This window comes from Sander lucioperca, chromosome 6 (genome assembly GCF_008315115.2).
Source record: "Sander lucioperca isolate FBNREF2018 chromosome 6, SLUC_FBN_1.2, whole genome shotgun sequence".
NCBI classification, from domain to species: domain Eukaryota; kingdom Metazoa; phylum Chordata; class Actinopteri; order Perciformes; family Percidae; genus Sander; species Sander lucioperca.
The window spans coordinates 38,489,727-38,506,032 of NC_050178.1; the positions used below are offsets into that span (position 1 = coordinate 38,489,727).

The window sequence follows — 16,306 nt, forward strand, 5'->3', positions numbered from 1 at the left end:
GAAGAAGTTCCTGCTCCATTTCCCAAACAGTATTACCCTCTTGCACACCTCAAGGAAGGTATGCACTTGCATCATGAGATGTGCATGTATTGCTCCACAGAGGGCTTAACATTTGTTTTCTCATTGAGATAGATTGACGTGTGTCTTTACTCAAACTTTAAGTATATTTTGTATTTGTCCATCTAATGACATGCTTTTTATCTTATTACTGTCACATTATCTTATTATTGCAATTTTATCCTATTTTATCTTTTATATGACTAGTTCTCTTACTTTGTATTACAGCAACTAGTGTTTTTTTTTATTGCTGAGCTGACCTGTTTTCTTGCCAAATACATTTAATTGTACCATAGACCCTGTGTTAATCCATATATGAAAAATAAACTTGAAACGTTTACACTAATGGGTACTATGTATGAGTGTGTGATCTAAGGTACTCTTGGTTAAATGCCTTCTTACTTGCCCTCTAAAGTTCTTGGTTGTTTCATGAGCCTGATGAAGCACTGAGTAAAATATGCTAACAAATTAGTTTTGGATTAATACAAACAAACATGTGTAGCTACATTTTTCTGACCTCTTTTAGGTCACATTTTAACAAGCACAGAACTAGAAGTGCTGCTGAACCTCAGGACCCTGCTTTCGTAGTAGCATCACACTACAAACATCAGTTATTGATTCCGACAGAGAGACATTTATTTGTACTTGCTCCATATACTGCTGAAGACTACATAAATTATTATTGTCTTTGCTCTATAACAAGACAAGAGGACTGGATACCTGAATGCCTAAAATCTGTTGAGAGACAGTAAATATCCTTAACTTAACAAAAAAAGAAAAGACTATTAAACACTTTCAATCAAAACATTTAGACATTAAAGCCATGCTATGTAACTTCAAGGTCCTAACATTTTTTGTTTCAAAATGACAGCTTGGTCCTTGGGCTGTCTTTCTCACACAAGCTTGGGTATGAGACTAGAGGATCTGGGTCATTGGTTTTAGACAGACAGCAAGAGTTAAGAGTGCCATTCTGCCAGCGTCCCGGTGGAGCACACATTATAAAAACTTTCGACTTTCTGATACCTCACTGCATGGCTCACCCAGTATGGGGCCCTGTTTTCCATGAGCCATTAGCTGGTTGTGATTCCCCCATCTGCCACAATATAAACTCTCCCCTGAGTTGTCATTCAAGTTAAAGGGGATCAATGGTCCATGTCGGATATTTTTTCCATGTTTTGATAAAGAAGGAGAACGATTTTAAGCTATCTGTCCTCAGCGATAATAGAGCAAATCAATCTGTGTCCACTTTAGGAGAGTTGGACCACTCTACATTACACGAGAGGAGTGAGAAGAGGTTCTATATAGCATAGCTGCAATTGAACTGTCAACTTAACCACTTCACGGTTAAGTGAGTGTAGCGGAGGAGAATACTGGTTGGTGTGCATGTGTTTGTGTGAGTGTCTGTGTTTCACATGGGCAAGTTTACCCTACGCATTTCATTCATCCCTGTCTGTGCTTCCATGCTTGACTGGTTCATTCTTTTGTGTATGAGAGAAGCCAGGGGCTCACAGCAGGATATCAGCACCACACAGAAATCCATTTCAGTCGCTCCTGGTCAGCTCAGATACCCCAACCATCCATATCCCCTGTAAACAGCCATATTCTGTGTCCTCTACACTGGAAAGCCATGAAACGGAGCTCCATCCAGGGCTGGCTTCACACCCGGCCTCCCCCTCACCTCCTAGTAGGCAGAGCTTGACAGTCTCAGTTTGCATTTCAGCCCAACAGATCTTAACTAAAGAGGCTACTGATCTCCACCTTTCTCTCATTCCCTATCACATTCATGTATGACCTAACATGGCCCAAGAGTGAGCCGCACACATTCATGTGAGAGCATGAAAAGACAGTGTGTATCTGAAGAAATGAACCGTCAGTAGATGCTCACTTGCATGATTAATAATGAGCCAACAATAGTCACAGGATACGCTAAGTGTGAGCAACACACAAACATACTAGGACACTGACAAAAGCTTAGTGCATAAATGGAGATGAGAAGATAAAACAGCTCTGAAGTAAGCTGTGGGAATAAAGGGGTTGATTTACTGAGCCAACCGCAATTTACTAACCTGACGTGCCAGATGGTTTGTACACAGAACTATCTGAGAAGCCATCATTGGAAACTGTTAGGAAAAGGCCAGGCACTTTCAAAAATACCTAGCAGGGAATTGGATGAACCATCTATCTATCTATCATGTCCGCCATTGTTGTTTTGAACAGTCACGGCCGTCGCACATCTAAACCACGCCCGTAGTTGCCAGTAGCTCCTCAACGGACCCTGATTGGTTCGGACCGCTGCTCTTCGGACATAAATGCATTACTTGAAGCCGGACGAGATGGATTTTCATGTGATGTCATCCTGCGATTCTCGCGTGATATCGCGAGAATCCAGCTGCGATGCAAAGTAAGAAATTTACTGCCAGAGCTGCAACAATTAACGTTGGCGCATGTTTTCAATTTAGCTGGGAATTTACTAACACAAGTTCATTTGAATGCACTGCTGCTAATTAATAACTGATGGTAGGTCTTTTCAATTACTGGAAAGTAATAGAGAGCAAAAGAAAGTGCTGTTATCTGCTACTGAGCTTGAAATATTAGTTGCAGAAACCAATAAAAACATTTCTGAACTGCAGTCATGCAATTACCTCTACTAAAGTGGACAATCCCCAATGATAAATCACTTCCAGTGACCATTTGGATAAAGTTAATTTCCCTCTGCACATAGGGCATTTTGCAGTTCAACATAGAGATGTCCTAAAATATATTTTAGAATAACCCAAACGTGCAATTTTGCCAGTTTTCACTTGACAGGAAAAACTTTAAAACAGCCCCATAACTACAGGGCCACACTGAATCTTCCGCAGATTTAAAAAAAAAAAAAAATCAAATGAAACTCAAAATGTTAACATCTCCAACACAAGCAGAAACAGTCAGCTATATTCTGCAGATTTTCATTCTGGATCACCGCTCGAAAACTGTGATTCGGGTCATTACTATGGACGAATGCTAATTATTTAATTTGTTAGCATCTAAAAAAGCACGGCAAATCCTGAGTTATAATCAACCCTCGAGTCTGGCCTGGATTTTATTAAGCTGCCTGTTCCCTTCTAACTCCTTCGATCTGAGTTTTCTGCCTCACCATTTCTTCCCCTATCAAGCACGATAGGTACTGTCATTAAAATATATGTCCTCTTCCTCCAATTCAGTTTATCTTTGTCTGCATCGTAACCAGGGCCACTGAAAAGCAGCGCCCCGGGCGCAGAAGCCCCAAGGCAGCGATAGTGGCACCTCGCTGGCTGACAACCAACCATGGATGCATCAAAAAGCCACTGCTGTAGTTGGAGAGGATGCTGAATAAAATATAAAGTTGAAGGTGGAAATATACACTGTATGTCTTAGGCAGTTTGGTGTGTGAAAGTAGAACAGGGAAGGTAGAGCATAGAAGAGAAAGCTGTGTGTAGGTACATACAAATGTGTGTTAAACTATATTTGGTCATGTGAGTATAATGTATTTGTGAAGATTTGTGTTACAAGAATAAAATTAGAGTTCCAGTCATTCCTTGCATGGCTTTGTGGTAGTGTGTGGGGGCAATAATCCAAATTGTAAAAATACATTGAAATAAAAAAAAAGGAAAAACAAAAGAACATGCAAAACGTGAGAAACTGAACACGAGAGGTTGTGAAACAAATTAGCGCGGATGAGTGTGTGATGAAAAACTGAGCAGGCACAGCCACTAAGCTTAAAAAACACAGGCTTCCACACATGAGCAAACAGCATAAAGACAAGATTAAACTCGATAAAACTTCAACCCTGATTAACCATAGCTATTTGCACGTCCTGTAGCAGGTCTGCAGAGCCACGCAACACAAATAGGACTGTTAAGGTTTCACAGTGTGTAGCAGTACAATTACACAGTAATTACAACAGTTTACAAAGCCCTAAAACTTGACAACAAACATGACATTTCTAAATACTTTGAAATAAAAGTCATGCTACTGGGCCCAAAACAGAAAAAAAACCTAACACACAGACATATCAGTTTATTTATCACATAGCTTATCTCAAATCAACCCTGCTGAAATACAGCTGAGAATCGAACCTCAATACTGACCAACCCAAATGTGTTTGACACTGCATCGGCCGTTGGGTGCAAAGTACCCAAAGTTAGCATTGAATGCTTTTCAGGATTGTGTTTACTTAATTCTTTGATCAGATATTTCCTGATTTAAGTCATAGGTTTGCCAATTTTGGTTTGTGTAGGGCATGGCTGCTTGTGTTCATACAACATTAAAAACACTGCCGTTTCAAGTTTGGCTTGTTGTGCTAAAGGGATTCAAAGAAAACAGAATTTCCTTAAAATATCCTTAAGTATCGAGGAAAGGTATGATTTTAATGATCTGTACCACAACTCAGATATCTTATTGACACCAGTACAAAAACATTTTAAAACACCCATCCTTAGAATGCAGGTTGCTCCTTTCTCTGTGGTCGAGTGGACATGGGTGAACTGCATGGCTCATGAGTTTGAGTTAAAGCTTAGAACAGGCCCAAAAAAATCAAGCGCGACCCTACCCGAGCCCGTGCACTTTGTGTCCGAGCCCGGCCCGGCCAGCCCGACACATTAACTGTAATTACGTCCCCGAGCCCGATTTAAACCCGACAATTTTTTAATACGTGGGCCGTTATAACTGATGTTCTCAACTACAATTCCGAGTTGTTTGAACTACAGAAATCTGTTTATTATCTTAAAAAATTATCTTAATGAATAATGCAACAAGGACGAAGAATGTAAACTGCGTTGTTTGTTTATTCAGAATGGAATGGATCGCAAATGGATCCGAATGCACATAACACATGTTGCATTTTGTACAGTAACTTTGTAGCCTAACTTGTGCAACTTTGTACACATTTGTTGCCTAAAAATTAGGGCTGTCAAACGATTAATTTTTTAAACGTGATTAATCGCTGAATTTCTATAGTTAATCGCGATTAATCGCATGTTTTATCACATGATTAAAATTCTATTATTTTGCATTTCAGAACTGTTTTTAAGTACATATTAACAATGGAAATCAATTCTTACCAGTGTATCTTGATTGGGAATCAAATGAATGCAAAGAAAGTTACTTTATGAACTTTACTTTAAGATTTGTATTTGTTATTATTTATTTACTGTAAACAAAAGAAAAATGTGTGAATCTGTCATTATTGCACAATTCCTCCAAGTACCTAACTAAAGAACTAAAAATCCCTATCCTTACCAGAGTCAATATAGTGTTTAGTAACTTCTAAATAATTTTGATTACTCACTGACGTCCAGTGATCACCGGTTAATCAGACAGCGTTTGCACTTTGCAGCAGTTCCAGTTGGGCTGCTTTCTCCGTGTCTTACAGGCTGTGTATGGTGAAACTACTGTCCCCCTCGACGGCAATGTATAAGACGGGTCAGAACATGCCAACCGTAGTACGTCTTTAAGACCCGAGTCTTCTACGATGCTGACAGGTCTGCAGTTAGTTACCACCCATTTCGGGATTTGGTTTCATCAACAGGTCAGCGACTAGTAGCACTCTCCAGTCACGTTAACTGTACTATGCTTAGCTCGTAGGTGGTAGCTCAAGCTTGACGTGCTTCGGTGATATCTTAATTCGGCTTTACACAATGTACATGTGGCTTTCGACTTGTCTAATGAGCTGTCCAGGAGTTTTGGAAAATAAAAAGCACCATTCAGAATTGTGTTTTCTGCTGTCTTTCTCCATCATGCCTGCAGCCTGCAGCAGTAGGATGTGATACGAGGAAGTGGCAGCTTGATGATAAGTAAAGGTGCGGCGAAGGGTCAAAATAGTAGCCTGTTAGGCACAATGCGAAGCCGAGTGAAGTGTAAAATAAATTAATAAATGGCGGCATGCAATTAATGCGATTTAAAAAAAAAGTACACGTTATGCTCGGCCCTTAATCGCATCGCGATTAACGTGTTAATGCTGACAGCCCTACTAAAATATATATAATATTTCTGATTATGTCATAGCTTTCTCCCCACCCAATTAGGCTAATAAAGTAATGATTAAAAAAAACACACTCGGGCAGAGAATCTAAACTCTAGTGTGAGTGTGTGTGTGTGTGTGTGTGTGTGCGTGCGTGCGTGCGTGTGTGTCCCATCTACTCACTGAGTCTCTTTGCAGCCTCCAAGGCCTCAGAAGCTGTGTCGGCCACGTAGAAGCGTTGGACAGCCACGCCACTCTCTTGCATCAGCTTCTTGCTCTGGTACTCTTGCAGATTCAGCCATCTCCTGGGACTCAACCAGGTGCACTGGAGGGGAGGAAGGGAAGGAGGGAGGCAGAATAAGTAAGTGTGACTTATAAGATAGGTAACGCAGTGCTATAAAAAAAAAAAAGGTACAGATCTCAAGTTCTATTAAGCCTAATGTTAACAATATTTCCTCTTCAGCTCAACATCTCTCCAACAACACAAAAACATGTCTAACACCTGCCTCTGAGTGCACAGGCTACATCCTCCTCCTCGTCTCACCCCTCCTACAATCTCTCTCGCTCTCTCCTTTTGCTGTAATGAGGCGGACACCAGGGCCTAAGCTGCAGGACAGCTCTGGAGCTGTTTGCTCCATCAGCAGACACAGGCCGTGTCAGCTCCAGCTGTTGTTGCTATTAAAAGGAAAATTGGCTTTTTAATGTGACGGAGAAACACAGGCTGTATTAGAGTTACAATCCCTCCACAGCAGCACACACTACTACTGTATGTGCATGGGTGTCTGGATGACTGCACGTACAGGCATGTGTGTGTGCAAGCAAATGTTTTCACAGGAAAATCTTCAGGGAGTTGTTAAGGAGAGAAAGGCCATTAAAGTAAAATGAAAACAAGGACTTGAAACAAATGATGGTCAGTGAGCATGTAAATGGTTTTTCAGCATGTGTATTTCCTTACACAATGAAGATCAAACTAGCATGATAACAACATCAGGATTGCACTACATTATGTTGCTGACTAAGTTAAGTTACACTGGCCTTACCTGTTATCCACTATAACTCTATTTAAGCTACAAGAGACATTAGTTATTTAAGGACAGGACGCCTGCATGAACATAAGGGACAAATGTGCACATTATAATGTATCTGATTATCTTGTGATGCTGTTAATATGTTATTGTATTGGCTCCTCTGTGCCTTTTAAAGTCATCAGTCACTTCATCATTCATGAGGTAGGGAAATAACAGGAACACAGGGGTGGGGGCGTTGGAATGGAATGTATTTGTTCAACATCTCTTTACCATTAAGTGATGGAGGGAGTGAAACGTAACCCTGACTAACCCCTAAATGTTATTACTGATTAAAGGCTAATGAGCTTGACAGGGTCACTCTAATAGGGCACAGACAAGCCAAACATTTATTTCAATCTAGAACTTAGCACAATGATCAATGGGCCTTGAATGAAAACAAAATCGCATGACTGGTAATTCACAATTCATGCTCAAACCAACGCTCCCTGTGCCACAGCACACTGTATTAGCATGCTTTCTTCATTCCAACTCTCGGGAGAGCCTGTCGGGAGACTTCATTAGAGCCAAAATGGATTGTTTTCTAGAAGAATAGTACATGTTGATTCATACTGGCCTCTTCTCTCGCATAACTGAATACAGTAATGAGGGGCATCTGCGGGTCACGCAGTCTTGTCTGCATAACATACTATTCATATGTTTCAGTTATTGCCGTTTGTATGCGTGTGTGCATGCAATGCTAAGTCTATTAGCCATAGCATTCTACAGCAGCCAATATTGATGATGTGACTTTCTGACAGGAGTCTGGAGGGTTCAGGGCAAAATATGAACTGCATGATATGCAAATCTGCATATCCATATAAATAACAGAAGAATAAATCAGAAAAAACTAAAATACAAAATAAATAAATAGAACAGAATTTGGGAACAACTTAAATAGATCTGGACAAAATGGATCTGTCTTTGTCTGTCTGCCTGTCTGTTAAGCAAAAGCTGGTGTGTGTATGACTTTAAGCATCCACAATCTTTTTGCCTGTTGCTCATTCCTGCATGTCCACTTTAGCCTGAACATATCCCACAGCCTTGACAAGCCAAGCTGCAGAACAGGTTTTCTCTGTTTTGCGGCCTCATTTGACTGTGGTCAGGTACCTGCAGTAGCCTGGCTCCGCCCCCCTACGTACTTACGCTCAATTTTCATCTCCCTTCAGTACTATGTCTGGGTTCGCGGTATAGTCTTGGGTTTTCTCCAGCCAAATCTTTGGCGGTCCAATCAGCAAACAGACGGAGTGGCTGAGAACGATGACGTTGAGGCTGTGCGCTAGAGTTGTAGTTCCGTAATGGCGGCAGAGAAAGATGCGAGCAAAGCCATTCGGCCCGTTGTGGCAACGCTGCCGAATATCCAGAAGTTAGAGCCCGAGCAAGAACAATCTTAACTGAGTTGTGTTGGTGGCTATGATGTTGTGGCCCTCCTCCCCACGGGGTTCGGGAAAAGTTAGATTTTCCAGCTTGCTCCTTTAGTGGTAAAGGAGTTAGCTAAGGCGAACGCTAGCGATGCTGATGCTAAATATAAGCCTTGTCGGTCTCCCCTCTTGTTGCACATGCACATGACATACGTCACGACCAAACGTTAGCGATTGGTTATGGCAGATCCAGAGTGGCTCTGATATGGACATAAGTCCTAAGGTTAAGAATACAGAAAACATTCACTACCTCTTAGAAAGAGGGACAATCGCACAGTATACAGACTCAAAAATCATTAGAGAACATCCTAAAACCAGTGGTGGCGGTAGATGACAATAATGTGACCTGAAAACCACTGCCATAGTCTAAAAGGACAAGAAAAGTAAATTCCAATTCCTGCCAAAATTAGGGCACGCCTTCGTAGAGAAAGGTGCAGCAATCATGTACATTTGCTTTTAGCATTCCCAAACAAACCAACTAGGACAAACCAATATATCAATTAAAATGGCTCCCCTGTCACCCAGAAAGACGAGGATTGAAGATGATGAGGAAAAAGAGCTACGCAGACTTCCCAAAATAACAGCTGCTGCTTACTCGAGAAGTCAAGTGGGGCTAGAGGTGTCCCCCCAGGCACTGACTGATACCTAGGGCAAAACACCAGAGAATGGAAAGGAACTAAGGGCACCTTTTAGAATGTACCTGACACATAGACAATTTGTATCAAAGATGGCTCCCTAATAACAATATACCTTTATATACAGCCTGCATGGAGATATCCAGTGATGTTTTTTTAATTTGCAACTGTCTGCGGATGTCTTACCTTACTATATATATATATATATATATATATATATATATATATATATTGCTAAAAGGTGTAAATAATCATGGTAATATATTGATAATCATAAACTTTATTTAAATAGCTCAATTTTACTTAGTAACTGTTTAAAATTGAGCTATTTAAATGAAGTTTATGATTATCAATATATTACCATGATTTTTATATATATATATATATATATATATATATATATATATATATATATATATATATATATATATATATATATATATATATATTGCTAAAAGGTGTAAATAATCATGGTAATATATTGATAATCATAAACTTTATTTAAATAGCTCAATTTTAAACAGTTACTAAGTGATTTACAGTCAAATCAAAAAAGCAAATCAGAGCGAAATTGTCAAATTTGCAGAAAAGAGCCAACATTAAGAACATTTCGCGTGCCAGATTGGCAAAAATTGGTTCATTATGTAACCTATTATTCAGCAATTGCGGCCAGTGTAGTATGAGTTATTTACTTATAGACATACAATGTCTGTTTGTTTGTTACCTTCATCTCCAATATGCCACTTAAAGTTTAACATTGGTACATTGCTACAAAGATATGGAGAAGCCATTAGCTGCTGAGCGAGTAATACATATTAAAAACAAAGAATAATGTCATAAGATGTTACCTCAGATAAGCCAACAAAAACAAGCAGACCTACTGTATGAGACTGTCTACTTCAATTAGTAATAGTAAAGGCTACGAAATAAACTGTAAATCTAGCCCTCTATATTTTACAGTCAACTCTTTCATTGTTATTAGCCCCTAGTATAGGCGTCTTAATATCCCTCACCATGTTTTTAATGTGGTCACATTTATAATCACTATCAAAGCATAATTTATTGTAAAAAACAACACCTTGTTTTTAATTCATTTTGTGAGTACTGAAGCTGAAGACAATTTTCCACATTGTGCACAACTAAGCTCCCCAACTTGTAACGAACTAATGCAAATTTGCCACACTAGACTAGCAGCTGCAATGTGAATGGACTGGGGATTCAGCAGAAAAATCTAATCAGTAACACATTTCAATCTTTTACTTGATGATATTTAATATGCCATAATAACTCCAGATTAAAAAAATGTAATAAGCATATTTGAGGCCTGTAATTGTTTATTTTTTACTATGTTAAAAATTCATAAAATAGCACATGGCTGATACATTCACTAGATGAAAAAATTTAATTGTAACTTATTATAATGTAATTTTGTGAACTTTATTAAGTATTGTAAATACTTCAGCTGTTGACTGATATAAGAGACTCAAAGAATGATGTTGAGACTTTTTTTAATTTACCTGGCTGCCATTATTGATTATCTGACAAATGACTGACTAGTTTCATTAATGAACTTTTTTAACTTCACCTGCGTGGGAATTACAGTACAGAATAAGAGCCTGTGTGAATGTTGTACTCTTCATTATGCTCTGATGCTGGCCTGATGCCAGATTATTAACGAGCAGTGAATTGCAACGGGAAGTCTTTCTTTCTATTGTTTACTACTTTCCTGTTGTGCTTTGACTTGTTGTGCATTCTTGACTGCTTAAATTCATAATTAAAAAGATGAAGTGAGGATTGGCATTATTACAGCTGTTTGTGAAATCTGTCATGCAAAGTCAAGCAATGCTGTAATAAAACCTGCATGCAGGCACATCTGGCTCAACATTATCCAGAGGTAAACACTGAGTAGGAAAAGAGGGGGCAATCTGTTGCTTTACCTGGTAACACATTCTGTGAGAGATGTTCTCATTATTTATAAAAATAGACCTTACCCCATAAAACAATGCAACGCTTCTCGAATTAAAAGAAATCTTCCTTAAATCATCATCAAGTACAGAAATGTTTGAATGGTATAAATTTACTATAAAGTTGCGATGTGTGAGGAGATGTCCTCAGTAAAAATCATCAGTAAAAGTGAACTGTGTTTGCACATTGTGGTAGGTAAGTGGTAAAAACACAGACCATATATTATGATCACAACATCCCCAGTCTCGCATTGCCAGACCTTCCTCCACAGCGGAGGAGGTTCTGGCTAGTCCACACGGCATTACGGGATGGGAGAGAAACGTTTTATTGGCATTTCTTTAAACCAATCAAAATAGCCTCGGGAGGAACTTGTTTTAGTGGAACGTGTTCATTCAAAAGTTGTTTTAGTCGTGCAACAGAAAACTCAGATTGGACTAAGGGTGTCACGATTTGGAAAATGGAATCGTTGATGCTTCTAGTGAACAGAATATGTAACAACAACCACATGCTTATAGTGGCATTGACAATGCATAAGCCTGAGTAGTGTAGTACGTATTTGTAACAGGCTGCATTTGAGCATTAAATCTTTGAATATTATTCGAATAATGGCATAGCAACCTGTGCTTTAAAAAAAAGAAATGTAAAAATCGAGAATCGAACGAACCATGACCTTAAAATCAAACATTTTATCGAATCAAGGATTTGGGGAATTGTGACACCCCTAGATTGGACACATAGTCTAGCTAGCTGTCTGAATTTACCTAGATCTGAGGAGCAGTTAACCATAGTCCTCATAAATTGACCAGAGTTTAAAATTCCAACACAAAGAAAGCGAAAAAGTTACGGATATCCAGCCGAAAAGAAAGGCATACTGTACGGCAAAATTTCCGGCGGCAATGGAACAATCCCAGAAGTGGAAGATCATGGATGTAGACTACAACATCCCTAATAGTAAACTTATTTAAGGGGAAAATACAAATAAAAAAGCAACACTAGGTCTTATGGCATATTTTTGTTTAAAGTATGGCTATTTGATTGAATTGTAACTATGCGCTGCATTCAGCAGCGCACTCATCCGTCACACGTACAGATCATTTGCTAGCATCCCGTTAAATAGGAATTCGGTACAGGGTTTCCCACAGAAAATTTGTTAGTTAAGGTGGTAGGGTGGGGTTTGCCGTCAATAACAGTGTTACTCGCATGGCTCCCATTATCCTCCGTGAACAACAACAAAACAAACAGCTCTGAGATAACAGAGCTCAGTCCATAGCTTCACTCACTCAAAGCAGATAGTATGCGTGAAATAAAAAAAGGACACGTAATTTCACTGTGTGTATTGTTTAACTACGCTAACTAACCGTAATGCATGTAATGATGAAAAAAAAACAGACAACGGCTGTGTCTCAAAGACCGGGCAACAGCCGGGACGTTGAGAATCCATGCGCGAGAGGTGATGGATAGTTCCAGTCACTTCGTCATGTATTCACTTCGTTGAAACAAGAGAAGAACGCATCACTGATATGAAGAACAGGACAGAGATACATACAGTATATAAATGCTCTCTGCCTGCCATATGCCAACACTCCGGTAAGTCCACTCACCCCGTCTCTGACAAACTCCCACAAACAACGACGCACACGACAGTGAAATGGCGATTTATCCCTTTAAATGTGAATAAACGGCATATTGCTCCTCATAACCACTGAAAACTGTCAAAAACTCTAACCCAAAGTCCAATTATTATGGACGTTATCTGACATTAAGCGTTTCTGCTTCATCAGATTTAGATCATTCACTTTTCTTTTCTTTTTTGACGACGTAGTTAAGGCGGCAGGCGTGTGCTGCTTAGGTGGCCACCTTAACTGCAAAGTGCTGCGGGAAACCCTGCAGTAAAATCACAACCCTCTACATGCAGAGTTCATTCTCCCATCACATGTACAGCCCACACTTCTACGCTGTCTGAGCCAAAGGAAATATTACTGGAGTGAATACATTGTATATTCGTATGATATTTCAGTCAGATTGTGAACACTTTCTTTATTGTAAAAACTTCTTGAATTTTCAAAGTACCCTTCCCCACTAGTTAACTTGCTTGCTAGCTAGGGAACTTACCACAGGGCACATTTCACCTTTCATGTACTTTATTTCACCAATTATTGGATTTATTTGGCAAATCAATGGATTGTGTCTGCTCCAAAGTCACCTTTAGCCTAAGCATGACCACAATTATGGTTTCAGTCACTCCCAGTCATACTTAATGCTATCAGATAGTCAAGTCATGACACTACTGAGGTCTTGACAGGAAAGGAATAATCTGCCCTGGAAGAAAGCAGTACAGTAAGAGGCGAATGGCAGCAAGGCAGGCAGCTGGCCTGCAGTCCCCTGAGACCCTCTCTCTACAGTAATTATCATCATCAGCACTCTAGAGACAATCCTACCCAGTCCTAACTACTGTTGTACTTCTTCTTAAAACACACACACACACACACACACACACACACACAAACAAAGCGTATGCTCTAACATGGGGCCTAGATGGCATAAATATTCACAGCAAACTCCTCTACACACAAAAGCACTCAAGAACTTTCTCATAAGTGCATCGAAGTGATGAGATGGGACGCAGTGGCAAGAGAGAGTCGGAGTGGAGACAATGATAAACAGCTATATTCTCTATTAATTTATGGAGATGATAAAAAACAAGGCAGAAAATACATTTAAGGAACAGGTCTATTTCATTCTGCAAATCAAAAGAGACAGTCTCTCAGTGGCACTAATGCCACAGAACACAAATAGAAAAAAATACGGCAAGGTAGAAATTGGAAATGCAAGCATTCACATTAATAACTAGAAAAGTGCACTCAATAGAGTGCAAATCTCCACCAGGTGCTCTCCCTTTCCCCTCCCAAACAAAGAGGAGTTCATTCTGACTCTATTGTCCACATGTGCACAAGAAATATTAGGCGGATGGGTCCTGTAGTATGCCGGATTAGCTGCGGACAGACAGGTACACAAACAGGCCCACACGACCAAACATTGCCCGCCTTCGTCCCTCCCTTTCCTTCTCAGCCGCTGAGACACTCTTTAATCACCTCACGACTGGACTCCTGCAACAGCATTCTGTACGCCCACCAAATTCCTCAAAAAACTACAATATTTTCAAAACCCAGCCGCCCGTCTACTCACTCACTCCAGCACCAGAGACCACATCACTCCAGTCCTCCAAGACCTCCACTGGCTCCCCATCAAACACAGAATCCAGTTCAAAATCCTCCTCATCACCTACAAAGCTCTCAATAACCTCGCCCCCTCCTACCTCTCTGACCTCCTGCACCGCCATACTCCAACCCGCAACCTCAGATCCACAGACGCCGACCTCCTTTCCCCTCTCACCCGCCCTAAGCACCGAACCTGGGGGGACAGGGCCTTCTCCGTTGCTGCCCCCTCCCTCTGGAACTCGCTCCCCCAAGATCTCAGACTTTCCACATCACTTGCTCACTCAAAACCCATCTCTTTAAAGCGGCTAAGGACTTGTAACCAAATTAGCGGTTTTCCATTTATTTTATTTTTTTATCCTGTTTCTATGCTGTTTTGCTGCACCTTTTAATATTTATCTCTAGTTGTTATTGTTGTTAAACTGATCCTGTTACCGATCAGTTACCGTTTTTGCTTTTTCCGTTGACCTTGTAAAGTGCCTTTGAGTACTACCTTTTAAAGCAGTATATAAAATAAATGTATTATTATGATGATTTCTTTCTCCTTCCGCGTTCCAATTTCGGTTCAAATCAGCCATTCTGACAAAGTATTTGGCCCACTGTCAAAACACCAGAGGGAGGTTCCAAAAAGGCCCACAAAACATGTACCTGCCTTTCATTTAGGTCAGGGACATATTCATTTCCAGGAGGTAAAAACATGCCATCACTAAACGTATGAAGACATACAGTATTAATGTGACACCACTACAATAAAAGCCTCTCATTGTCTCCATTATATTCATACCTGCAAACTCAGAAGGGCTGAAAAAGGTGACACATCTCTTTTGTTTGCAGGTATGTATATTTCACACTGCATTTCGCTTTTGATGCAAGAGCACAGCAAAAACCTTTACTACAAAATTAAAATTAGTCATTGAGAAAGCACTTATTCCCTGAAAGAATTTTGCTTTCAGCAGGCTTGCAGCAAGAGTCTTGACATTCAGCGAATGATCACAAAATGTCATGGAAATACCCTGTAGCCGAGGTTGGTACCAACTTTTTTTTTTTTTTTTTCCCTTTCTAAGAAAAGTGCTTTTTGAACCACAAAAAAAAGTCATACTCTCAATCCGATCTTAATGATGGAGTGCTGGCCAGTGTGAGCTCCAATACGAGTCCATCAAAATGAAAACATGGAGATAAAAATCATACAAAATATATGATATATTCATGCAAATATAATTTCTGTTAATTAAAAAATAATGCAACCCATACATGTTTCCATTCTGACTCAAATTGATATGCTGTGGGGCGCCTGGATAGCTCACCTGGTAGAGCATGCGCCCCATGTACAAAGGCTCAGTCCTTGTCGCAGCGGCCACAGGTTCGACTCTGACCTGCGGTCCTTTGCTGCATGTCATTCCCCCTCTCCCCTTTCGCAACTGTCCTATATTTTTTGGAATATACTGTGTCTATATTGTCTATTGTCTACATTTAGTAGGCTGAATTGTGTTTTTAAAAACACTCACAGTAATGTAGCCTTGGCAATTGTCTTCATTAAATCAGAACTCACACACAAAAACAAATGAAGAGAAAACAGGATCTCTTGTGCAGGATAATTCTGTAAAAATGTTCCAACAAAAACAAACATGAAGAAATGTTGCAGCATATTACACAACTTGACAACAACCTATTGAGGTGGAAACAATGGTGAGGAAAATGTTGATAGAAAGAAGTAAAACAAACCTATAAACAACAACTCACAGACAATTCATACAACTAAATTGTGTTGACATAAGTAAAAAAGAACAAAGGAATCTTTGGAACATTAAAATGTGCTGAATTAACCATGTCACCATGCGGATGCTCTCTTCACAGAGCACTCAGAGTGGCTGTGCCCGAGGACAGACACAGAGGACAGACAGCGCTATGGCGGCAGCTGCATCAGATTGCTAAATCCTTGTCGCAGCTGTACTGATCCACGAGTGGCACT

The 16,306-nt window shown here is 40.0% G+C and overlaps 1 protein-coding gene across 1 annotated transcript in view; it reads right to left on the reverse strand.

Annotated features, from left to right (window-relative positions):
* suclg2 (succinate-CoA ligase GDP-forming subunit beta) overlaps positions 1–16,306 on the reverse strand; it is a 107,472-nt gene that overhangs the window by 79,969 nt on the left and 11,197 nt on the right. The window contains exon 2 of the mRNA XM_031278094.2: positions 6,221–6,362. Coding sequence (XP_031133954.1) covers positions 6,221–6,362 — 142 coding nt within the window. The remainder of the gene's footprint in view (positions 1–6,220; positions 6,363–16,306) is intronic.